Source organism: Maylandia zebra, linkage group LG9 (assembly GCF_041146795.1).
Source record: "Maylandia zebra isolate NMK-2024a linkage group LG9, Mzebra_GT3a, whole genome shotgun sequence".
NCBI classification, from domain to species: domain Eukaryota; kingdom Metazoa; phylum Chordata; class Actinopteri; order Cichliformes; family Cichlidae; genus Maylandia; species Maylandia zebra.
The window spans coordinates 3,278,251-3,305,623 of record NC_135175.1 but is presented as its reverse complement, the minus strand read 5'-3'; the positions used below and the strand labels follow the sequence as shown (position 1 = coordinate 3,305,623).

Here is a 27,373-nt window from a genome sequence, read left to right as displayed (position 1 = left end):
GAGGGCCAGTAGCTCTGTCTCCTTTAGTTCTCAGCCTTGTGTGAAGCACACAACCTGATCGTTAGACCTCAGGAACCTGCAGGGGTGTTTGCATGGACACGTTTGCTGCTGCTCCAACAGTCACAACCAGAATCTTAAAGTGAGTGAGACACGAGTACTTTGCAGTTGCATTTTGAACACTTTGTTTGAAGGAGGTTATTTTGAGAAGAGATGAAATAAGCTTCTAATTCACAGCAGGACACAACAGAGCTCAGGTTGGCCTGGTGTCTTAAGTGAATAAAAGAGCAAGATCGAAACAGAGATTTAACCTGATCATCCAAAGTGAGTCAAAAGCTGCCCCAAGGTTCAGAAATATGGGGACCAGGAGTTCACAGAAATCTATCAGGGGTACAAAGGAGGACGTCTCTTTCCTCCTCATGAAGTTAAACAAGGTGTTCAGCCTTCCAGGTTTTAAAAGACCTGCAGCTTAAAACAACGCAGGGCTTAGAGGAGATCTATAACTGAATGTCATCTGCATAGCTGTGATGTCATATGTCCTTAAAAATGTGCCAAAAAGGAAAAGCTATTTTTAAAAAGATGCAGGTAATAAAATGTTGTTTCATCAGGTCGACTAATTTAACCAGGCCTGAGAAAGAAACAGGTAGAATATCAGGCTGAGCTGGGTCACTACGAGAAAACATCGTCCTCTCCGCTCTGACTTCATCCTGCAAAGAAACTTGAAATGAAAGCTATGAACTAGGATCTCATGACTGCCAGAGAATTGAGCATATAAATGACCAGCATGGTTGTCATGGCGATATGGCCTTTGCTATGGCATAAGGGTTGAGGAACGCCTTAAACGTATCACTCATCTTAGTGACACAATTCACGACAAATTTGTTGATCAGAGTCGAATAAGAACTAAATTTGAATGATTGAGTAGCGTGCTGGGCGGGGCGGGGGGGCGGGGTCTCCTCTGTGGCGGGAGAGTGGCTGCTGTGCCAATCAACTCCACCTGGCACTGCTATCTGAGCTCAGCTCCACCTCTCCCCCTACAGCTGAGCTAAAAGCACACCCGCTGCCACAGAGATGATTTCTGTCTGTAAATATTTATTGGACTCATTCGAACAGACTTGGATGAATCTAAACAGTCTGAAGTCTACAACCAAACTTACTGCATGTCAGAAACTAGCAGCAGTTACTGCTCCGTGCAAATAATTTACTTTGAATGCAACTAAGAGTTTCACGTTTGTCCTTGAGGAGTTCTTGTTCTGTAATCAAACTCAAGGCAGCTTTGAAAAGTAAAGACTGGGTGCCTGTGAAGATGTCACAGTTGAAGCAGCTCCCCTGCGTTTCTGGATCAGACTCGTCGTTAGGTGGAGCTTTAGGCTCATGGCGAGTTTGGGACACACCCTCTATCAGTGATGTCACTTTTGCTATCATCAGTGGTGTGGAAACCTGTTAACGTGGAGAGCAGGTGTTACCTCCATGAATGACATAACAGATTTTGTTACTTGGCACACCCACAGTGGAAACTTTAATAATCCTGTAGTTTGATTCTTGGTGTCTTAATGATCAGTGTCTTCAACAACAGTGACGTCCGTCTGTGGCTTCAGGTTATCAGCCGGGCTGCAGTTTCTCTGTGACGACCGTCTGTGTCCATTTGTCCTTTAGCCTCCTCTCAGCATCAGACTTGGTATCTAATATTAAAACAAGGCAGAAGGCTGCATCGGGACGATCGCTCTGAAAGCAGAACAGCTGTCAGTCGTCCATGTTTTCCTCTCCAGCTTACGGGGCAGGGGAGGTGATCTCGTGATTCAGTAGCTTGTAGAACACCTTCAGCAATAATACTTTGTTGTAATCATTTGCTGTTTGTTTATCAGCCTCTCACATCATTGGCCCACTGTTCCTTACATGCTTCAGCTCACTGAGCTTTGCAGGCATGCATTTATTTATAGAAACTTCTCCTGTGGTCCCGCTACAGCATTTCAATTAGGCTGAGGTCTGGACTGTGACTGGGCCGTTGCAGCGCCTCGATCCTGTTCTTTTTTAGCCGTTCTGTTGAACACTTGCAGCTGTGCTTGGGACCTTTGTCTTGTTGTAGGACCCAGTTTCAGTCACACTTCAGGTGTCAGGCTGATGGCTTCATGTTCTCTAGAATACTTTGGTATACAGAGGTGTTGCTGCTAGGCTGCTAGAAACCCAGGACCTATGGCTGTAACTCCAAATCATCGCTACACTTGGCAGCTGATTAGGGCTGTTTGTGCTGATATGCTGGTTTATGGTCAAACATCTCTGCTTTGGTGTTGTCTGTCCAAAGGACGTTGTTGTATTCCTTCATCTTATTTTTTCCTTCCAAAAAAAGTCGTACTTGTTCAGCCTTTTTTTATAATGTGGTGAATTTTAAAGCTGAGCATGCTAACTCTTGCCGGGATGAACTCTTGTGTTTGCTGCAGTTCCTCTGAGCATTGCACGCTGAGACCTTGGAGTGAATTTGCTGGGACGTCCACTTCTGGATAGTCTTTCACACTGTAGAATAAGACTTCAAACTGTTTGGAAATGGGCTTGAACCCTTCCCAGATTGATGGGCAGCAACAGTTGTTGATGTTTTCACCTGACTGTGCATTCGATCTCTTGGCTGCTTCTAACCCTCTTGAAGGCTTTAGAGAGGGTGGACTTTGTTTTTTGGCTCAGCTTTTGGTAAATAAATAATGAAACGGTGCAATGTGTTGTGTTTGGTAGTTCATCTGAGAGAGCATTTATACTTGTGTGTTAAATCTGTGGCGTAGAAAAATGTGTTTGTCTGTGGAAAAAACACAAAACAAACTATTATTTACATGAAAACACTTATTAGACGGGTCTGCTGTTATTTCTCTCTCACTGTGTGTGTGCACATTGTACATTTTAAGAAACCACCTCACTCTTGTTCAGTGAGGAGCATGCACTGCTGTGGAATGAAACAGAAACAGAGCCAAAGTGAAAGTGCTGCTCTAACCTTCTGTTTGCAGCAAGCAGCCAATCAGAAAGCAAAAGTCCAAGAATGAAAGTACAGGGCTGGAAATGGGAAGAACATATCCAATTCAAAGACTCAGCCTTCATGTCACAGTTGTTTTTATTACCACCAGGCTGAACCACAAGCGTGTGGTCACTGACACGAGCATTCCTGCAGATTTACACACACAAACATATGCTCACCTTTGCCCGTCATAAATGATTTAATGAAGGGTCCCACCTCTGAAGCAATTATGCTGTAATCCATTCATCAGCATGGCTGATCGCCTCAGTTAATTGGATGGAGCCACATACGACGTAGAACCCCACCCCCAGTGCTGCTCCTCCGTGGACATTACATCTGATGGCTTTGGCCGTTGGTGCGATCAATCTTTGATAACACACACGCACAGACGCGCGCCTATGAATCCATATAACATCATTTCTACACATCTGCATCTACATTGCACCTGTTTTAATAGAGTTCAGTTTCATCAGGCTCATTTCAGAATTGAGCCAGAAGTCTTTGCACACACTGGGTCTCAATCTGTCATCCTGTACAGGAAGCAGTTTTCTGTTTGCTGAACGTGTTCAGTTCTTTGACGGAGTAGCGGTGAAGATGCGACACCGGCTCACTGTTTCCTTTCTCCGCAGGAGGCGATCTGTCCCGACGCTGAGCGAGTCTGTTGGACGCGTCTGCGAACGCACCGCAGAGAGAACAGTGTGAAGTCCAAAGCACCAAGGAGCACCTCGCTAAAAGCCAGCTGGGTGATAGATGGAGGATTCTGGGTGGACGGATGGATGAGTGGAAAAAGTCCCTGCTGATAAACACAGTGCTCTGTAGTGCTCAGTCACCAAATGACTGGATCTTACTGCTGATTGTATATTTCTTACATATTCTGCAGCCTGTACATTCTACTGTGTATTTATAGATTAAAGATCCTATGATACAAGTTCTACTGCATTAAAACATGTTTCTTGTGTATGTTTGTGTATGTATACGTAGCAGCTACTGAACTGAACAGCTACTAGTCTGGGTTATATTCCCATGTTTACAGTGCAGTGCTGACGGGCTGGTCAATAAATGGACAGCAGGTCAGCTGTCTGTCTTTGAGGAATCCTTTTCTGTTTTAAGCAGTGTTGCAGCAGCACATGCTTCGTTGCTTTGTGGGACGTGGAAAGCACCACGTTAATAAAAGTGCCATTAAAAGTTTATAAGATAAAAGATTATAAGATTGATTTATGATCAATTTCAGGGCTGAGATCACCGACAGATTTCCTTCATACATTCAAATTATGCTGATGTGCTTTTTATTAATAATAATAATAATAGTAGTAGTAGTTTAATACACTGAGAGTAATCACAATGTTCTAATCCAGAGAATTAAGCAGCTTTACTTGCACACTTCAGTAAACTTAACATCTAAAGGATGTAAGTACAATCGCAGAAGCTTCCAGATAAATATCTGCAGCAAACGAGCTGTGTACGCCACAAACATGCTGCTGTTCGTTTCCCTTTTCCTTCGGTTTGCATCAAAGAGGTTGCTGTCCTGACAGCCTCCTGGCTGTAACGCAAGCTTTCGTTAGATTTAGCGTTCAAGTCCTTTTTAAAATAATGTGCTCATTTCCCCACAGATGAGCTCGTCTCCTGTGTCACCGGGTCTTTTATGGGGAATGCAAAGACAGTAAGATTATACATGATTTAAAACCCATCATCCATCTCTCTGCGTTTCTCTTGGTTACTTCATAAAACCTTCTGCAGCTTCTACGTCTAACACAACTGGCAGTGTGAAAAACACGGTTTCTGCTGACAGTTTCATTTACTGCGGAGCTGTTTAGCCACGGCTGTAAGGAGATGTAGCTTTTAATGGATGTGTCAAAGTGACGCCCGGAGCTTGTTCTCTTTATTTATTTCAGTCGTTTATCCAATATAATGTAAGGTGCGCACACATTAATTCATCAATGAACTTTAGTTACATATTGATTTTCCTCTCTCATCATCCCCTTCTTGCCTCCTCGGTCCCCTCCTTTCTTCCTCTCCTCGTCCTCTCTTTTCTTGACTAAATAAGGGAGTTTTGAGGGGAAGGCTGACCAGCACGCCTCCTCTGGCTTTCAGCTGCTTCAGTAAATACTGCTGGAAGTAATAAGAGCAGTAACCGCTGCATTTTTAATTCATGCCAAAGACTAGGGTTGCCAACCGTCCCTTAAAATACGGAATCGTCCCGTATTTAGAAACACAAGTACACGTCCCGTATTGAGCTAATAAGCGACGCACTTTGTCCCGTAATACAGTGAGAATCAAAAGTAGTCTATAACTTTTAATGGAATTAACGCTTTGTTTGAAAACATAATTCCCAGCCCCTCTCCTGCTTTGTGACCAATGAGCTGACAGCACACTTATGACAATTCGAGTATGACAATTCAGATTACCGCTCATCTCATTGGTCGAGGAAAGGTCGCTTACAGAGAAAATACCGGAAGACAACAGATGACCACAACAAGAAGCATGGCCAACAGGGAAACAAACGCCGACTCTGCGGTGCAAGTCTCGGATGACAGTACACCTAAAGCTGGGCAGACACTGTGCGATTTTTTCAGTCACGTTATTCAGCTCCTGCTCAAACTGCACGATTGACTCGCAGGGGTTAGAAGTTCATAGGTCACGATGCAGGTCTCACACTATACGACCCGATGCTCTGATGCGACCTGAGTGCTCACACTGTGCCTCCATAAAATGAAGGTTATAACAGAAAATCTGTCGCTCGCTCTCTCTGTCTTTCACTCACACAGACACACCACCACCATCAACTTTGCTAAATTGCTAATGAAAAACATGATCAGGCAGCTGTGATTGAGCAGCAGTGTAAATCCAACTATTTTCACGGTTGTCGTGGTCGTGATAATTTTGTGAGGCCACATCGAAAAGGCTCGGATGAGCTTTCCAAAGTTCTACAAGTTGTGCCTCCGTCGCTTGTGTCCAGATCACACGCTGCACAGCCGTGCTGCTCCATCTTTTACACCAACGTTTACGTGTTTGCGCGTGAGCAGTGTGAGCGCCTGTGGTGACACCCTCACGAGCGATTGATGATCGGGAGCTGGTCGTGAGGTGTTAATCACTTCTCGTTACCCCACGTATACTACACGACGCACGATGAAGGCCAAAATCGGTCCGATCGCTCAAAAATCGGCTCAAAATGGGCCAAAAACCGCACAGTGTGAGCCCAGCGTTAGAGCAGCAATGTTTGTTCCCCTCAGAGAAAGGGAAGAATGGGAAAAGGAAAACACCTGGCTGGAAAAAGTTAATATGGGCATGTGCAGTCAATATCAGCGCTATGTGGCCAGAAGTGTGATAATATAATTTATTTTGTGTAATAAACAACTGCAAGGATAGATGATTACAACAAATTGATGACTAATACATAAAAGTAATACATAGATGAATAATGATGATGACTTATGATGCGTAATCATGGGAACAAGCGGGTTTACAAACAGGAGCAGCTGATTAGCATTAAGCCAATTGTACTAAATGCACTAAATGTGCACTGTTACAAGAATATTTTTCTTTCTATTGTTTTCTATTATTTTAAGTTAAGCAGGGCAGAGTTCTTTTAAAGAAAGATTTACTTATATTCTCAAAAGTTAAGCATGACAGGCTTCTGTTTAAGAAGGAGACCTGTTTTATTGTGTTAATGTTGTCATTTTGAGCTAAAAATAAATGGCTAAATGATCATTTGTTTCACATGTGTTCATATCACAAAGAATAGAATATGCATCTACTTAAATCAACTTCAAGTCAAATGGTTAAAAAAATAATTTCACACACAAAAAAAGAGCTAGAAAATTCACCACACTGGGAAGGGTGAAGACAACTGGGTCGCCCGGCCCTGGCCACGAGGTGTCCCTTATTTATTTTTCAGGGAGTTGGCAACCCTACCAAAGACTCACGTTTTGATCGATAGTCTTCGTCCAGCTGCAGGGCTGAAATTTATCACGTGTGACTAATCATTAAAAATATGATGCTGAGGAAAAAGGGGGGAGGACGCCTTTATGGAGCTGTGCAGGACATTTTTGATAAATGCTTCCACGGAGCAGCAGAGGGCTTCAGGCCTTTGCTTGGCGCTGCTGAAAACAAGGACGTTTTCCTCAGTCGGAGCCATCACAGGTGAACCGGCTGCAGTCCGGTTCCAATGGACTTCAAGGGATTCAGGAAAACGCTTTGTCTGCTGATGCCTTCAATGCCAGTCGGAAAATTAATACCTCACAGCTAAATTGAAGCGATGCTTCAAACAAGGTCATCGTAATTTCACCTCGTTAGTGTCCCCAGCAGCTCACAAACTACTCTTGCTCCCAGTGGCTTTGACAGCAGCGCACACGCGGCTGCATTTTAATACAAAAAGACGAGAATTTCATCCGATCTCGTCTTTGGGACATAATCAGCATTTCTGTTTCATTTCCCCCACAATGACAATATATATACTACCAACCGTTTATCACAAGAAAACGAGCTTGTCAGTTAAATAATTAACTTGTGACAACATAATAATAACAATAATCATCATCATCATTTTGTGTAATTAGATTGTACTGTTGTGTACCATGACAGTATGTGGTTTCATTTCCGACATACAATTTAGTCCTTTTTAGCTAACAGTCTAAATTAATGACACGTTACGCATTCTTAATGTTTGGAGAACATTCATATATTTAAAGATATTACATGTAATGCTAAAATAGAGCGGAAGAGCAGGACTGGGTTTCAATCCATCCGCTAGATCCGCAATACCCGACGCTCCATGAAGGCATCATCCCCAGGTTGACGGAAGGGGGGAACCCTTGTGACGTAGCTGAGCAGGCTGAGTGGTGAATCCCCATCCGACCCTCCCTGAAGCACAATAAAGAAGCACCAGCAACGCGTTTTAAACGGCCTTTCGTTATCCACGGCAAACTCGCTGATTCAGGATCAGCTCAGGCAGAGAGACACGCTTCACTTTCGCGCAGGTGAATGTTCCTTTGTGAGGTATGGATGGAGTCTTTTGTTACACAGAGACAAGCAGCACAGGAGCGGGCAGAAGGGCGTGGATGTAAACTGAATCCCTCCCATAGCTGCTGAGGACAGGTAATGCAGCACAAAGCCGAACACCTGTTAACAACGGCAGCCTTTCAGAGCTCGTATCCACCATCACCTGCACCACACATTCATTACAAGATCATCTTTGTGACAAATGATCTTGTTTTGAGGCATTTAAATCAGTTGCAGTGCTCTTTAATGATATCTGGGCCACGTTTTCAGCGACCAAAACCCCCAAACTGCAAAGCTCTTGGAGGTGTAATAAGCAGTTTTTTTCTGGGGTGAGGAGAGCAGGGATGGCCGAGAGCGCGCTCCTTCTCCTCCACCCATCAAAGGTTGGCTATCTCGCTCCTGATGCGCAAAGGGTTAAAAAGAGACGCAGTTAGAAGCCAGTGGAGCTGAAGTCATCTGGCAGAGCGCACAGCGAGATGGAGGAGAGAGATACAGTGAACACCTCCTAAAAAAACACTGATCTAGGACGCTTCGGGCTGCTGTTCTTGAGCTCTGCTGTTTTCATGCAACCAATCCGGTGTTCTTCATTTCCTCCCCAGTGAAACGCGCTGAGCTTCAGGTGGCGAAGAGGAGGAGGTGGAATAAGAGAAGAATAAAGACGCGCAGCTCAGCGCCAGAGCCATGGCTCCACAGAGGTTCGTCGGAAAGCTCGCTTCACGGGAGCGGGTTGTAGTGCAGGATGAGTGGTCCCCCGCGCTCCAGCGAGTGTGAGAGCAGGAGGAACATCACCTGACAGGCGGCCCTCCCCTCGGGGGACACAAGCAGACACGCTTGCGCCTCTCAGGCTGGAAACTGGAGGGCAAAAAACGGCTCAGATCCTACAGCGCGCCTCCTTTTCCAGAACTCTCCTCTTCCTCACTTTCTCGTGGAAAGAGATTTCACTTTCTCTGCGGCCAAACTTGGGAAAACTTTGGCCCCCGGATTGAGCCTGGCGCTGTAGCGTCCATGCCGGGAGCGCCGTGAGCGTCGTGCGCCCGGCTGCGGAGATTGGAGAACTGCGCTCTCGCTGTGATATTATTCAAAGTCCCGCAAAGTCTTTCGCAGTCCAGGGGCCACTGCAGCGAAGATGCCAGTCCGGAGGGGCCATGTGGCTCCGCAGAACACCTTCCTGGATACCATCATCAGGAAATTTGACAGTCAAAGTAAGAATCTAGATTTTCCTCCTTCAGATTGTTTATCCAAGCGTCCACAGCCTGCTTTGCTTTCATCGAGGCCCGGCGGTAGTGATTGATTTGCTGACTCGGGAGCTGTTAGAAATAGCATCCTAATGATGTAGACGTTGAGGTGACACGTTGTTTTCCAGAATTAGCCTCAATTATGGTGTCCCCTGCATGCTTAATGGTCGTGACACGTCACAAGGGTCGGAACTCTGTGATAAATGAAACCAATCAGAAATCGAGCGAAACTTTACGGATGCCAAACGTTTCACGGCAGCAGCAGCTTGTGTAGATTGATGCGCTCCTGAGTTTACTTGGAGCCTCTTGTTAAAGGTTAGTATCTGCATCCTTTAGTACACTTGCTTTCATGGAATCAGGTTCGTCCTCAGTGTTTATACTCAGTAATCGCTGCACGCCAATAAACCATTCTGAGTTTCGTTTGCCTTCCAAATCGCTGTTTCACATTAATCGATCTCCAGCAAGCTTCAAAAACAAACAATATATCTGAACCGATGGATTTTGCATAAGAGCCCGTGGGCATGAAATTCAAAGCTGTCTCCACCCGTCCCCACCTCCCTGTGCCACTTTTATCTTTGATGCAAATCATGCATGTTGTTCCCAACCACGAGCGTGTGACCAGACTTCAGACGTGCCTCTGCAGCCGTGAGCAGCACGTTCTCTGCACCTCGGGGCAGATGAAGATGAGGCTGTGGCGTACAGAGGAAGAAAGAGTGGATGTGTGTCATTGCCATTCATTTTCCAGGCTGGTGAAGGCTATATTGACGCAAGGGATTAAAATGCCTCTTTAAAATGTCAGTTTCTCCAGGGCGGAGAAGATAAACATTCAGATGTTGGCTGAATTAAAGTCTTTGCTCGGGACCCCCTGTCTAAACACAGAAAACAAGCTGCCTGCCTTCTACCATGCACCTTGCTCTTGGGTAGTTTACAGGCCTGCTGTGGAAAAGCCAGCGATGTGACTCTGCACTCCTAACAGTCACGACAGCAGCTGAAAATGAAATAAGGTTTTCACATAAAAACACTCTTTCCTCACACGGAGGTGCTGAGAAGAAACTCCACACATGTGCAGTCGAGTTGAATAATTGACGTTGGAGTTGGGTAATTGACATTAATCCTGCTCTGCTTAGTTTTCCATGCTGATAAGCGTGGATGACTCTGCAAAGGTGAACATATTCAGCTGTTCGCTGGAACGCTGCCGACTCACTCCACTGTGTTCATATCTTAAATGTCTCTTTCCTGAGGATTTGCATTTGGTTCAGTGTGTGGCAGGAAGCTTCCCGTGTTTATGAGAGAAGGGCAAAGAAGTTCACATCGGTGCTATCTGAACGCCTCCCCAGGGTCGTTTTCTATGACTGCTGAAGGCTTATGGCTGGGGTAACCCTGCCTGCTGCTGGTGCTGTTGTCATAGTGCCCGGCGGATGTGGGCAATGAACAGGGAGGCACAGAGGAGGAGTGTAAATGGACACCAAGATCTGTGAAGAAAGCCCTAAACTGGTTGAAGGAAAAGGCACTGAGAGCTGAAATTAATCCAAAGTAAAGATCTTTGCTTTTTCTTTGTAAGAGGCTTCATTTGATCAGCATTTAATATCCGGCTGCTTCTTTTTGCTCAGATATACAGTAAGTGAAGAAAGCTTCCTCATGTGGAGCACAGTGAGGGTGAAGCAGCCGTCATGCTACAAGAAGCAGAGCGGAGAGTTTTTCTGTTTGAGGTGGGGTGGCTTCTACAATAATGTGCTGATATCACAAAGCCTGATGCTGAGCATGGAGGAGATGATTAAGGAGCAAACTTTACCACCTGAAATACTGTGTGAGAACAAGGTGATCAAGCAGCTCTCGCGGCCTTAGATCGAAGCGTGTGCTATAATCTACACTAGACACAGAAACATGTCAACAGACTTTTAATTTTGTTTGTTTCTTTCACCATTACTCTGAAAACATTTCTCCCAAACATCCTACGACCACCTCTTTCCAGGTGTTTTTGATTGTCCCTGCCCCCCAAACATCTGATAGGTCTAAATAGGATCGTTAAGGAAAAGGAGGCGTGTGCTTCAGCAAAGGTAGGGCCTGTCAGGCCACTCGGAAGGTATAGCTCAAAGGTCATTTTGAGCTATAGATGTATCAGGTGAGAAGGCTCATTAGACACCAGTGTCAGGCACGTTTTTATAACGTTAGAAAGTGCTGATTACTGTGATTGTGAGGTAGAACTATGTTGTTCAGAAGTATTCCACAAGGTACCAGAGCTCACACCTGTCAGAGTCTGCTGCAACACAACGACAGATAATCCACACGATGTCAGAATAATCAGAAAAATGAGATTTCCAGGTGGAAATATTCACATGAACACTTCATGCACGCACGCACGCACACACACGCACGCACGCACGCACGCACACGCACGCACACACACACACACACGCACGCACGCTTATAAAAGTGACAAAATGCAGCAGACAGAAGTAAATGTTGCACCATCAAACTTATGGTGGAAATTCAAATATCAAATACTTTCATTATTTCTATACTTTTTAACACTTTTTTGTTTCTTACTTACTAATTTAGCACTGGGTAACGATCACTGCTGAGAATGACCCAGATAAATGACAAAAGTTACTTATTAGTAACAAAAATCTTGAGAAATGGAAACATTAAATTCTGTCATGTATGATACGACACTGTGGGTCTACACACGGCTAAAGTTCAAATAATGAGGACAGTGTACTAGTACACCCAGACATTTATTGTAAAAAGGTGAAATAAAAGCTACAGTTTCATATGTATTCTATAGTCATTACTTCATATATTCAGTGTTACAGGACTCGAAATGTTTCCCAACCTTGTGTTTCTGTAGTTTGTTTGAAAACGTGCTCATTTCCAAGTGGCCTTGACAGAGAATGTATAATTCATGGGCTACAATATGTTTACTGATCCTGGTTTTCTGTTTATTCTGAACACCGCTATTTAGATGAAACATTAAATGTAATTAAAGGCAATAACAGGATAAGTCAACGGGAAACGATGCTCAAACACACGAGGACATTTTTAGCCGTCAAGGTTTCCAGCTCACGTAACTCATGTACATGCACCGTTATCAACCTTCTCTCCTTACTGTACCCTGATCCTCTGTGCACGTCCCTCGCTCTGCATGTCCCGTGATCCGCCCACAGACAGGGCCTCCTTTTCTACACGTCGGGAGGTCGCAGCAACCTTTAGGCTCACGTGGTGTTGTGTGTTTGCTGCTCCTCAGAGAAGACTTTGCCAGATTACAACTCTTAAAGTCGCTGTCCTCCAGGGAGGATGTTGCCGTTCTGCAGCTGAAGCACAAACACTTCATTGCCATAGAAACCCCACCTCCCCGTTTCCTCCACCCGCACTCCCACCCACTGTCATGTACACACACACAGACTGCTCGAAAAGGTACAAGTGCACTGTTATATTAAGCAGCTCCAGGTAGCTTTACAGTCTACATCCTTCACACACTGCGGTCAGTGTTGAACGCTGGGCCAGAGCTGACAGATAATTGGCTCTGCTTTTTAGTTTTAGGTGACCTGGTTGGGCTGAAGTTACCTTTGGTGACCTTTAGATACAGACAACTGAATCAGACGTATGGATGCAGGAGGACGATGTTGTGCTGACATGTAGTCTGTGTGTATCTTGATACATTGCGCTCCTCTGTGTCATTGCTATGCAATCAGTGAGCCTCACTACTGTGCTGAGGGACGTGTTCTCACACTACATGCACACACAGTCAGATGTTACATGCATAGAAATAACAAATATTTTTGCATATTAATGTAATGAATGTAATGTCAGGCAAACTCCATATTCTGAAGTCTCCTAAGAGAATATTAACCATTTCCTGTTTGAGAAGGCATCAGATAGCTCGCTGTCATTGCATGAATAACACTCGATCAGGCTGATATACCAGTTTAAATGTTCTACTGCCTGAAAAGTCAGATGTACCTGTTGTATTCATGCACACAGTGGGATTGTTGCAATAAAAATGTCAGTTAAATATATCATACAGGAGACTCACACAGTGATAATTGAGAAGTGAAATGAAGTTTATTGGATTTACAGAAAGTGTGCGATAATTGTTTAAACACAATCAGGCAGGTGCATAAACAATGACTATTAGCAAGGTTGCCCAAACGTTTGCATCCCACTGTAGTTACTGATAATTAGACTCTAGCAGGCAGTTATCACTTTCCAGGTGTCCACTCCCTTACCTTTAAAAGTTAACACAATCCAACCCTGTGATTACATTTGAAACACAAACATTTGAGTTCTGGTAGGTTTAACGGGGGTCTCGTTGGCCTGACTCACCTTTGGAGCCTGACCGTTAGAGGAAGCACAGTCGTTGCTTCCGTGTTGCCACATTTTGTCGAATCCTAAATTGCTGCTTACGTCAGATTCACACACAGACAACAGGCTGCGGTAGCTTCCTCATTTTCTTAAATTTGCAAAGTCAGATTCTTTAGTCAGATTTACAGCAACCTTTGACTTTTAAGGAACTGATTTGACACACAAACAACATGCATTAATAGAATAAAGTGTAAACAGAATTTAGTTTGCCTGTTGAGTCTCTTTTTGCTTGTCAGCCGGTGACAGAAGGTCAGCCACCTGAGCGTCCTTGAGCTCCATGTTTCTCTGGGCTTTGATGGTTTCCACTCAAGGTTACACTTGAGTCTGATGCTCCAGGGCAGGAAGACAGAAATGTTACATACACCCACAACAACATACGGCTCGAATACATGGATCAGGCTGTGATCGGACATGTGAGCGCTCCATCTGCTTTCTTCTTGGATGGCTGTGACAGCGATGCAGAACAAATGTAGCCTGTTTCCCTACAGATGCACAGTTTAGAAAATGATATTAGAAAATTCAACAATATTAAAAATGACCTACAAAAAGACGTCAATATTGGCAATACTTAAACAGTCCAAAACAAACAGAAAGAGCAGGGTCTCCTCTGTGGTTCACCTTATTCTTCTGCTCCATCTGTTTCATTCTGAGGGTGTAAACACAGCAACTCTGCTGCTGGAGGCAGGAGTGAGTCAGAGCCTCGAGATCGCACTTTGCTGCTGTGAAATCACTCGTCTCTCACTCACACTCTCTTTGTCTCTCGTTCACACACACACACACACACACACACACACACACACACACACACACACACACACACACACACACACACACACACACACACACACACACACTCATGTACTTGTAAACTCCTGGAGCTTGTAAACACTCTCCTCTCCAACTTGCTCCTTCCTCCTTGCTGCTCCTCGTCTCAGCTGACAACCAGCACTCCCTCCATCTCCCTCCACCCTTCTCCTCTCTCCACAGATGCCCAACGTGCAGCCACGCCTAGCTGCCTTCTGGCATTATGTGGGCACGTATTCAGCGAAGCAACATGGTACCTGCTGGGGGTGCTGAGGGTGTGTAGCCATTCTCTCCAGCTTGTGCGTCTCCTTGTTGAAATGAGGTTGAAACAATTATTTGTCTATCTTCCTTTTGGGTTTTATAATGAGCAGCTTCACTCAGATTATGCCGCCCACGCTCGCACGTTGTTTTGGTGGTGGCAGCTACCTGACACCACAGTCACGTTTTTAGAATAGTAAGGTATGGTACATTTAAACTTACTCTGCTGCTGTTAAGGATGGAGAGGAGTTTGTTACACTCACTGCTTCAGCTGCTCCCTGGAATTCGATCCATCTCAGCTCAAAAACACATTTGTAACAAATTCAAAGTTAGCAAAGATTCACCTTTATCGCCTCGTTCTTCTGCAACAAACTCAACACACTCGGTTTTATTATAATGCAGCAATGAAACAGTTGTATTAACACTCCTGTTTAAACATTAAACCTAAAATATGGCTTTATGAGATTTGTTGATATGCTTGGGATCATTATCCTGGTGTTTGGGCCAAGTCATGACTGTCACACAGACGGCCTTACTTTGGTATGAAGAACAGTTCATGTTCAGCCCAATCACTGCAGGGTGCCCCCCCTTGGAACTGTACTTCATGTACACTTCATGTGTCCAAAGGACGTTGTTCCAAAAGTGATCAAGGCCAACAGGTTTGGGATGTTGCTCTTGGGTAGTTTTTTTCACAGTGTCTCTGAGCAACACTCGGTCTGACCTTGGGATACGTTTGCTAAGACGTCCACTTTTGGGAAGATTGGAAACTATTTTGAATATTTTCCACTTGAATAGCCGTTCATACTGTGGAATGATGGACTTTAAATTGTTTGGAAATGGGCTTATAACCCTTCCCAGATTGATGAGTAGCAGCAGCTGCTTCTCTAAGATCGGTGCTGATGTTTCCCTGCTTGGCATTAAGTCACCTGAATGCACCACAGCAGCAGCCTTTTAGAGGAGCTCACACTCACCGATGATCAGTTAATCAAATGCATTTGCTTAGCAACATCTCGCTTTCAGCTGTTAATTTCTCTTTTCCTGAAGTGAGAAAAGGTGAACTTAGTTTTTCACACCATATTTCTGCCTTTCGGCCTCATTTTTGGTAACTCATTTTGTTGTTCCCCGAGGTTGTGTTTGATTTTGAGGCCTGCTAAGGACCAGATTTTGCAGTTGTGCGTGAGGTCAAATGCTGCAGTGTTATGCGTTTGTATTTTTCTGCTTTAATGGCTTGAGTTGTGTTGTAGTTTCATCATAATCAGCTTACCAGTCAATAAAGCTGTAAGCATGCTGGGCCCCCTGTGAAGAAATGAACTTATGAAAAGCTGAAACATACACACACACACACACACACACACACGCACACACACACACACGCACACACACGCACACACGCACACACACACACACACACACACACACACACACACACACACACACACACACACACACACACGCACGCGCACGCACACACACACACACACACACACGCACGCACGCACTCTTTCTCGTGCCACGAGGGTCTGGGAGGATTCCACCTCCTTCCACATCATCGGCTTTTAATTGGTAGAGCCTTTCATTAAAAACGAAAAAGTAGTGCCCCGAAGACTAATGCATCAAACGATGCTTCCCTACTGTGCTTTTTTCCTAATGCCGAGATGAAAACAGGAGACAAGCCTGAGTGCATCAACAGCAGCCAGTCAGGTAATCAGGAGGTTTATCCCTCACCTTGATGTGAGACAGAAGCAAAGATGAATAAAGAAGAAACGATCCCACTCAGGAGTTTTTCACCGTGGACACACTTCATGTATTTCTTTGTGGGCTGATAGTTTAGACACGTAAAGACTGAATGGATGCCATTCTGTCATCGTTCAGTTACAACTGCATCAGAAGTCTGTGACACAGGCTGAACTGAAAACTAAATCGACATTTCAAAGTAGATCTGAGCTGCGATTCCCTCTGTTAGCTTTAAAAAGCAGGAAACAACTGGAATTAAAGCTTCCTTATCCTTACTGTAGAGTATTTGTTATGAAAATCTATTTGAGATAATGACAGTTGTACCTCATCATTGCTAATTCAAAATGGGCTATTACTGTAAAATGCACCACAATTTTGCAAACTCTGCAGTTTAGCCTGCATGTACTGCCTTGTTACCTCTGAAATTATGATTTTGTTTGTTATTTGTCCGTTCAAACACCTCCAAACAGAAAAAAGTGCAAAAGCACACAAAACACAATAAAAATAGGAAAACAAAATGTATCCAAAGTATGTTTGAGGAGACAATAACATGTGGAGCTAACAGTAAATGGACACTACTAACATGTATCTTTAAAATGATAAAAAACACACATTACCACATTGCCCATATTTTGCCCCTCACAGTGATCAACGCTGATGAATCGGCCGCTTGTTTAAAAACAGCATAAACAAAGTTCCCGACTGCAGGATTCAGTCATATCTGCCTTGAACTAGTTTGCTGGAATAATGTATTTTGACTTTACTGTGCCACCCATGTTTGCCTTTGGAGGGAATAATGCAACTTTGTAGCTTTGGTCAGTATGCTAGAAAGCATCATGTGAGATATGGAGTTATGCATTTCAGTCGATTGCAGGTTTGGTCACAGAGCACAGCTGCTTCTTATAATGCTGCAAAAATCTCAGCAGGTGTGAGTCTGCAGATCTCAAGCCTTTGATATGAAATGCAGAGGAGCCTTAGAAAGGAGGTCAGGGAATATTGATTTACAAGAACTGCTCATTTATAGAAACAAGAAGCACTACAGACACATTTCTTATTCAGGAGGAATTCATCCTCAGATGTTGTTATCAACACATGTTTCAGATTTTTCTGGAGAACAGCTCTGAGGGAGTGCACCTCCTATCTTTCTAAATCCAAAAATATCACTGCATAGCCCAGCCGCCTGTCCGTGTTCTTGGTAGATCCCAGTGCTTTGCTCTCCTTCTCAGCCTGTGCCTCACTCTGTCACTGCTTTATCTCCCGGCAGCTGCCCTTTCTCTCTCACCCTCCCATTCATCAAGTTGCCCTCCTACGGGTTCCTCCGAAACTTCATCACACACCTCTCATCTACTCTTGCTTTGTCTTCACTCGCTCATTTGGACTTCCTCTCTCATTCACTGTGCCACCTCAAGAGTGGTGGCACAGAAAAGGCCAGCTAACCGACTTAAGGACCCCGGAGTCCCCAGTGTCCCGGGGATTAGACCTCATTTGCATAAATCTGCATAACTTCATTAAGGCACAGGGAGACGCGGTACACACTGTAGCCTGAGACACTTCAGAGCGAAACAGCCCATTAAGGATGGCAGTGATTATGGGATTATCACTCCTAACGACTGTTGGGGACTGGAACTCTGAAAAGTTCCACGCCGCATGACCGAGAATGCTCAGCAGGAGATTGGAGATTTCGGTCAGATGACCTTAGAAATGCATTCATCTCGAATGTGCACCGGACTACTTCTGCTGCTGTTAAAGTTAGATGTGAGGTGCTACAGTAAGCATTTAAACATTTAGTGGTGGATTAAAAATACAAATATGATGAATGAAAGTTAAAGCTGCGACCCGAGCATGTGCAAAACCCCTGCTGTCTCCTTTGCTTCGTCACACTGAAATGCTCATAACCTGCAGTTTTAAATGCAGCTTTGCAGTATGAGCAGTTGTGCAGCTCAGTGGTTAGCACTGTCACTAACTGAACCTGCTGATCAATGTGCAGCGATCCCATGTTCTCTGCTCCTACACAGGTAAGAAGGTGTGGGAGCTCCCACAGCTTCCCATAGTTCAACGACATGCATCATGTGATTCTAAAGTGGACACCAGAGTGGCTCAAGTGAAGAATAAAGTGAATATGTGGCTATTTAAGGAACTTCAGTTTCCTTTAGCGTTATTTTTATGCCGCTATTCTGAGGGGACGTAAAAAAAATTGCAAAAACCGAGCGAGCGGGGCTGCTATTGTGTGTGTGTGTGTGGATAATAGCAAACACTGAAATACATTTTTTGCACGCAGCGATGAATTTTGCTCACTCAAATTGAGCTTTTCTTCGCTCCAAATAAATTTCTCCTCAAAATGCAACACTTGCACCTGCATTTTCTTTTACGTGCGCTCAGAATAGCGGCACAAAAATAACGCCATAAGTTTCTGGTACTTTTTCAGCCCGAGAAGTTTAAGACTCTAATAGACTGCTCACATTAAGAATAATTACTGTTTATTTAAATAGCCATAATTACTATTAATGAGATTTGAAATGATGTGAAGTGGGTTAAAGTTTACACCATATTAAGAAGAGAAGAAACATCAGTTTCACTTACTGCATCGTCACCAAAGAGGAATCGCTGGCTGAACTGTTCACATGTGAACTGCTGGTGCTCACTAAGTGCACTGAAGCTTTATGAGGATGAACATGTCTTGTTAGTTGTTGTCTGCCTCTTTGTTTCCCTGACATACAGCGTACTGAGCTCAGGGAAACTACTGCCTATGGTCCAGAGTCAACTCATATTACTAATATCTAATATGCATGTGCAACATGTCTTTAAATAAATGAGAGGCTGTGCTTGGCATGTCTGCTCTGCTGGGTCTCCAGAGTGTGTGGTGCCGTGTCTCTCCCCACACGAGGAGCTGACACAGTGTGCTAACTGCTAGTCTTGTCAACACTTTTCTGTTCAGTAAATAAATAAAAAGTCATTCCTGGAAATGTATTATTTATGGATGCTGTTTAGAAACTGTTCCAAAAATGCAACCTTATGTGGACGGACACAAATGCTTTAGCCGTCAAAACATGACAGGATCCCCCCACGTCCTCCTGTAAGCTGTCTCACACTGATGACATCAGCATTTCTCCAACCGTGTGTGCTTGTGTGCTGCTGACAGTGTCAGGCCGGCATCTGTAATGAGACAAAAATCCAAGTAAATCTTGGAATAGCTCATTGTGCTGTGCTGTGCCAGTTGAGGGATATATGTCATTATTTTTCTGGCACTGTGGGAGCTGACTGCAAGTGCAGCTGACTGACTGACCAATCAGCTGGTTACTGACTCAGGCAGAAACATGTCCCACCTGTGAGCTGACAGCCGGGGGCTGGATCGGTTTACATGCTGGAAATGTTTGACCTCCATCACTGCTCTGAATCTAATTCTCCATCTGCTGTTTTCTAACAAAGAAGTTGAAAGGTCGACTCTGGGTGGGAACGCTCCTAATATAACTCCCTTTGGTCCCTAATGGTGAACATCTTTTAAAGCGATATTAGAAATCTTTTTTGTTTGTGGCTTTAGACTTTTAAAGATGACGCATCTGCTTTATCACTAACAGCTGCTAAGCTGCTAAGAAAATACTAGTACTGTGGTAGAAACACCCCCTTACAATTCATAGCGTATGACTCAGTGACTGTTATACCTACTCATCATTTCTCTGAAGCTCTCTATAATTCAGACCAACGGCGCCAGCAAAAACTATTCTGATGCAGAAAACAAGACAATCGTCTTTCTGTGGAAAACCGGAGCTCTGACCTCAGCAGTCGGTCACATGAGCTGCTTCTAATGTTAGAATGTCTCAGCCACACTGAAGAGCCACATTCAGGATAGTAACATTTAGGTAGTGCTCATACTGTTACATATGTTTGGGTAATGTTAGGTTGACATGTCTTTGACAGAAACGTGTCCAACATGCATCCTGCTGTACGTGGAGGCAGTGAGTCAGTGTTGTCGGTGGGGCCGTATAGTGGCACAAAACCAAATGGACCAATGGGAGCAGCTCATCTGTAACTTTCTGTCTTTGTTTAGAAACTTGAAAGAATGTTTGAGAGTCAGATTTATTTCTCAGCAGAAGCTGAACACAGAGCTGCTCAGTAGTTTCTGTCCTGTCCACGGAGCATCGGACCGCCTACTTACCCTGTCAGGGGAACTCAAAGCTGTGAGAGTCTGCGTGTGTTTTGTGGACCTGACAGCATTTCTTGGGGGGTGGGGGGACTCCACCCACCTGGGCTGTCAGATTCGGTATTCTCAAGATCTCACTTCATCTTTTGCAGATGATCTGATTCTGTTGGTGTCATCAAACAGCACCATCCAGCCTACTCTGGTGTATCTGCAACACTGGGAATAAAACACAACATCTCCAAGTCTGCTTCTGTGTCAGAAAGGGTGGAGTATCCACGGGAGTTTGTAAATGAGGTGTTTATGAGTGACGGAGGGAGTGTGGAATTGACAGATTAATTGGTACGGGGTCAGGAGTGTTGCAGATACCGTATCAGTCTGTCATAGTTAACACTGAGTGTGAAAGGGAAGCTGTCGAGTTACCTGCTGATCTGCGTCCCTACAAGAGCTGTTGGTAGTGACCACATAAGACTGTGAATGCCAGCTTCTTCAGATGATGTCTGGGTTACAGGGTTAGCCTGCCCCCAGGATAGAGAGCTCAGTCACTTAGGAAGGGCTCAGAGTAGAGCTGCTACTCGTCTACATCAAACTAAAGACTTGTGTTGGGCAGCTGACTTGAATGCCTCCTCACGTCTCTGTGGTGTGGATTCTCAGACATATCAGACTGAGAGGAGACACCGGGGCAGATTCAGGATGTGCTGTAGAGATTATATCTCTCATTTGGTTTGGGAACACTGTTGTTTCCCAACAGAAGAGCTGGAAGAGCAGGAAGAGCTGGAAGAGCAGGAAGAGCTGGAAGAGCAGGAAGAGCAGGAAGAGCTGGAAGAGCAGGAAGAGCAGGAAGAGCAGGAAGAGCTGGAAGAGCAGGAAGAGCAGGAAGAGCAGGAAGAGCTGGAAGAGCAGGAAGAGCAGGAAGAGCTGGAAGAGCTGGAAGAGCAGGAAGAGCTGGAAGAGCAGGAAGAGCTGGAAGAGCAGGAAGAGCTGGAAGAGCAGGAAGAGCAGGAAGAGCTGGAAGAGCAGGAAGAGCAGGAAGAGCTGGAAGAGCAGGAAGAGCAGGAAGAGCAGGAAGAGCAGGAAGAGCTGGAAGAGCAGGAAGAGCTGGAAGAGCTGGAAGAGCAGGAAGAGCAGGAAGAGCTGGAAGAGCAGGAAGAGCTGGAAGAGCAGGAAGAGCTGGCTGTGGACAAATAGAACAAATGGATGGAGTAAAACGTTTTTGTCCATTAAGTTTTTTTGGTGGAGATTTTTAAACAGGACCTGACGTGTGCATTTCTTCCATCACTTACACCAGAAACACAGTAGAAACATTTCTTTAGTGGCTTGTCTGAACAGGAAGAATTACTACAACAAATAATACTCTGCTTAGATCTGCAAGGACAAAAACAACTGAACTGTCAGCTTAAGAAAGAGAAAAATAAGATGAGTGTGGCCTAAGAAGGATAACTAAAGATGAAAAACATGGATTACAAAGTCAAAATCTGGAGGGTGTCTGTTTTGTTTGAATGTTCATTCAATCAGTGCAAAGATTGCTTCTGAAAGGACTCGATCGTTTAGGGCGCCACTTTTGCTCGCTCGCGAGCGTAGCGCATGACGTTTTATTGCACGTACAGTCGTGTTTCAAACACTGACGCCGCCCCTGGGGTGCAGCTTCACATCCTGAGACACTAACGTGAGATTTGTTTTTCAGCTGCTCAGTTGTGTAAAACTGTAACCATGGCAACACTAACTGTAGCCAAGTGGAAGCCATGTGGTGCCATAACGCACATGTCAGATGTCTGCTTACGCTGTTTTTCCAGAACTCGCTGCGTAGTGCTTTCTGTCCCGATGGTATCGTGCATGTAGCGAGAGACGGGAAACACGACTAATCTCATGAAGTCTGCCGCGAGTCTCAGTCATGAATATGATGTAACAGTAACCTTCATAACAGACAGAGCAAAGGGTCTCAGTCTGGTATAATACAAACTTACAGCCTGTGGGATGCAAAGAGGTACTGTGGAATATGAGGGGTCCTACATTTAGTCTGAATTTATTGTGTCAGCGCTCCGTGTTTGACAATTTAGCATGTGTCATATTTCTCGTTTCCATGGCAATTGCACAGTTAGGAATGGGTAGAAGCATAAAAATCGCTGCAGCCCGTCTGAACGATTTTTGTCAGCATACATCTGCTTCGTCCTCTTTTTCTCCCCCCTTCCTTGTTTTTCTTGATCTTTTTTCTCCCCGGTTTTCCCCGTTCACATTTCTCTGTCCCCTAATCTCGCTCCCTCTTTCCTAATCTCGCTCCCTCTTTCCTTATCTCACTCCCTCTTTCCTTATCTCGCTCCCTCTGTAGCTAGCAGGCAACGAGCTGGTGTGTTGACTTCTACTTCTAACACACTGTCTGCCTAGTATTCAGGGAGATTCCTAGCACATACGCACACTCACAGATACATGCTCAATCACTCACAAACAAATAGATAGCACACACACACACACACACACACACACACACACACACACACACACACACACACACGGGCAGATTCAGGGGCCCTCAAGGTCTGGTCCTGGTGAATTATTCAGTCTGTGTCAGCAGGTCTGTATGTGCAGCTGAAATCATACATATATGTGTGTGTGTTTGCGTGCATGTGTGGCATAGTGTGTGTCAGTGGGAATAGGAAATCGTGTTTTCCTCCTGAAAAACTTGCCTTTAATCAGCTTCTGCATCAGCTCTCTCCTCACTGGCTTCAAAAGCTCATTAGAGGGAAATTATGGGGAGAAAGGAAGAAGCAGTCAGAGTCAGCTGGGGAGCTTTTGATTACCTTTAATACCTCCGACGGACATTATGGAGAGTTGACTTTATATTTACTGCTATCCTGATGCCATGTTGGAATACAAATGTCACTGATTCATAAACTAATGTGATAAAGATGTATTATTTATATACATTGTGTTGTATGGACACATGCATTTACATTTTATTATAAAATGAAACAGGACACAGTCGCCAGGAAGTAGGCTGCTGCATATTGTATGCATACTGCACCGCTCAGGGTTTTGTCCATCATCAAAACTATTTATAATGAGAGCTGGCTGTGACTGAGTGCTGAAGGGACCACATTTTTTTAAACGATACGGGGTCGAGCTGAGGCACCTCGTCACTGGCTTCATTTTAAGCTACGCTCATCATTTCGAATGAGGGTTGTGGTCTCCCTTCAATCTTTGTTTGCCTGAGTGACAGTTGCCATAACAACTGTGCAACTTTCCCACGTTCACCTTTTTCCCAACACTTCTTTAAACATACGTAGAAAATCACAAAGAGTCACTTTGCATCGGTGGCCACATACAGTAAAAATCCCCTTACTGTCTGTGGATTTCATCCCTGTGATATCTCAATATAAGACAAAGGAGTGCAATCGCAAGAGCACTTCTCAGTTTTTCTACAAGGTAAAGAAACGCTGCTCTGTTTAATAAAGGAGCACTGTCACGACTCTTTGGGCCTATTACAGAAAATACTCTGACTGTCCAATGACTGTAAGAAAGTTTTTGTTAAATAATTCATCTTAAATTTTACAGCGAGCACATTCTTAAAAATGAGGGAAAAAAGAACTTTCTCTTGTTAATAGTGGAAAAAACAGAAACTGTCATTTAATTGTTTATCTATTACCTTGATGGGGGAGATCTTCATCAGTAGGACAAGTTGTAAACTTTATGAAAATACAGTTAAAAGATGAAAGTGTGTGCCCTCGTTCACAGATCCCAGACACCCACAGGACCGGACCAGAGTCTTTGCTGGGCCGATTCTGGCCCTCGGACCAGAACGTTTGACACCCCTGCTGTTGCTCATGAAGTGTTAAAGATAATACATATTTGTTTTTAACACTTTAAACTTCTGCTGTCTATAACGCATGGACATCACCATACGCTGTGCAGCCTGCACCACCCTCAAATACTTCTCATGCAGTACCACAGTCGCCCTCTTGGGACTATTATACGCTCCAGATCCACAAAGACACAGACGACTGCTTCTGACCTTCTCCTCCAGATCAATCCTCTCAAAGCAAACATCACATCTGTAGTGCTCCCTGCCCTCCTCCCTCTGTGCAGAACACCTTCAGCTATACTTTCTCAGTCATCTGGTAACTGGAGAAAAACATTCAAATAACTGTGACATTCTTTTAAAGTAGAATTTTAGTAAGTTGCTAGTAGTAGTGCAAACCTAACAACCATACATGTATGTGCAGTTCCACCTGTTCAGTTCTACATAATCCTGTCAGTGTCAGCAGGTAGTGTTAGACACTTATTACTGCAGGTTATTAAATAATGTTTCGTATCCGTCACTTAATATTAAACATGTTGGATTTTCGTACATTTGTGCACATTTTTCCATTTTCACACTAGTTCAGTTCTGCTTGTCACAGTCACAAATACAACCACAGACGGCATCAGGTCGCTGGGGACAGTATGAAGCACCTTTGAGAGAAGTGTGCAGTAAGCAGAATGAGAAGAAATGCTACGCTGTGTACAGCTGCCCACCATCGCCCTTGTTTAATTTGTGCACGTTGCCCTCTGCTTCCAAATACTGCCATCTCCTGCACTTTCCTCTGTGAACGCCTGCAGTGTAATAATACAGCTCCTCACCTCTTCCCTGCTAGAATAATGCCGGCTTTCTTTCATGTCCAGCTGTGTCCTAAACACCGAGCAGCTTAAACCATGAGTCACCCGAGTTTTTATGCTCTACCTGCTGACTCTTCTGCTGTCCGTCTTCTTTTCTTTTCCACTAGACAATGTCTGAAGACACAGTAGCAGCCTGCGACATTCTTTCTGGTGCTTCTGTTTGAGTCCCTCTCTCAGCCTGGTTTCCTTTGGTTGAGGTATTGTCATTTAGCAGATACAGTACATCTGCATCACAATTGCACCAAACGTCCTCTTCATGTGGCTGCGTGTCTTATATTTAAAGAATAATTACATTTTTCCACCCCTGCTCAAAACGCTTTACCTTAAACAGCCTGGAAAAAAATAGCATCTTCTCGGTTCTTTCGGCCACAGACTGAAAACCATTTACTCAGCGGTCTGGAAAAGACGTGCAGAAAGTACACAAATACAGTACACACACTCAGCTCTGCCTTTGCATTGCTTAGTGCTTATTGCAGCCAGACAAACCCATCAAACTTTATGAGCCCCTGAGGGCAGCTGCTGCCACTAATTCATGGAGACAGGTCTCAAGTGCATCTACACAACTGATTTTCAGTGTTTCCATGAATACCTGAACAGGTCTGTCCACCGCTGGTGTCTGCTGCGAGAACAGCCTGTCGGATTCAAGATGGACAGCTTTGATTGATGATGTGTCTCTTTAGTGAAGCGATGGGGGAGAGGCTGTGATAACGGTGCGCTTAAAGCAGACGTTTCCATTCAGGAGCCCAACATTCACTGATGGTCACGTCATGCTAGGAAACAGAGGTACTCTTCACTTTTAAAATTATGAATAATACAGCGCAGCTACCTTAATGATCTCCTCAGCCTGTATATTCCTAGGAGAGCACTGAGATCATCAGGTCAATTGCTCTTAGTGCAACCTCGCTTCAGTAGCACCCAACCTCTGGAACAATCTCCCATTGGTGTGTCTGATTCAGTTCAGACTTTCAAATCTCCATTGAAAACTTCTTTGATTTGGCCTTCTCGGCTACCTAAGTGTATCTATCATGTGAATGTCCCCCCATGTTACACCTCTTTGTCTGCCTTTGGATAATGTTTTGTATTGTTTTAACTCCTGAGTTATCTTATCTTATCTTATCTTATCTTATCTTATCTTATCTTATCTTATCTTATCTTATCTTGCATGCCTGGTTAATTATTGTCTTCCACCTGCTAGTTTAATGGTTTTTAAATGTGCTATCCAGTTGTTAAGTGATGACGTGACGAATCCTACTTCCGGGTCTAAAGTAGTCTGCGTTTAATATGGCTTTTGTGTTGTTAACATGTTTAATGTTTTGTATTTTCTTCTATTTGATCTCAAAAAGCTCCTAAAACAGTCAGTGATCCCTGTTGACCTCCCTCGGCTTTTATTACCGCTAATCATTTATTTAAGCTCAGTTTTTAAAACCTTAGGATGTAACTACAGCCCAGCCCATGCAGCAGTATATGAATGACTAACCTCGTATTGTGGATGGATTATCTCAGTTGTTCTCCTGGCTGAAGTTTGGTCCTTTTACAGCATCCTGCCATGCGATTACATTTGTTCCTGACCACCGAGAACACTCACGGTAACTTTTATCGAGTGGAAAAAAAGTTAGCTTGTTTATATTATGCTAACATAGCTGTGTCGCTAGCGATCACGTAGCACATCATTATATACCAGCTAGCCCAACTTCAGTAACCCTACAAACGTCACTGCTGTTTAGTTTCTGTCTTCATTTATGCTGGAAGTGATAACAGAGCTGTACGTTTTAATTTGTTTCCAAAACCCCGCAGTCAGGACATGCTATGTTGTATTTAGATAGAAGCTAGCGAGCTAACTCCCTGCTAACTTCTAACTCCGTTAAATGTCATAAATTCCGTTTTCATGGATGCCTGGATGTTAAACTCAATTGTTACACCTGGTAGAGCAGAAAGCTGATCATTTTATTAAAGATGAAAGACTTTAGAAAGTTTTTCAACTCTCAGTAATGCCATAGTGATCGTTTGATATATGGACCTTGTAACAGCCACTATGGTGTGGTGTCCCTTTAAGACACCCAAGTCGAGGGTTGATGGTGTCATCAGTTTGTGCCACTGCTCTGCTCTCTCTCTCTGTGATGGTGTGGACATGTGCTTGCACGCTAGTGCATGAGGAGGGACGGATTTTATGTTTTACCCCTCCAGACACCTTTGTTTGCAACG

At 44.2% G+C, this 27,373-nt stretch overlaps 2 protein-coding genes across 2 annotated transcripts in view; both read left to right on the top strand.

Annotated features, from left to right (window-relative positions):
* The window catches only part of LOC112429924 (SCO-spondin), a 64,936-nt gene extending 60,754 nt beyond the window's left edge, over nucleotides 1-4,182 (top strand). The window contains exon 79 of the mRNA XM_076888732.1: nucleotides 3,625-4,182. Within this exon, the coding sequence (XP_076744847.1) occupies nucleotides 3,625-3,647 (23 nt within the window). The 3' untranslated portion in view covers nucleotides 3,648-4,182. The remainder of the gene's footprint in view (nucleotides 1-3,624) is intronic.
* A 4,204-nt stretch (nucleotides 4,183-8,386) lies between these two features.
* Nucleotides 8,387-27,373, top strand: part of kcnh2b (potassium voltage-gated channel, subfamily H (eag-related), member 2b) — a 255,409-nt gene continuing 236,422 nt past the window's right edge. Inside the window, exon 1 of the mRNA XM_012924041.4 lies at nucleotides 8,387-9,195. Within this exon, the coding sequence (XP_012779495.2) occupies nucleotides 9,120-9,195 (76 nt within the window). The 5' untranslated portion in view covers nucleotides 8,387-9,119. The remainder of the gene's footprint in view (nucleotides 9,196-27,373) is intronic.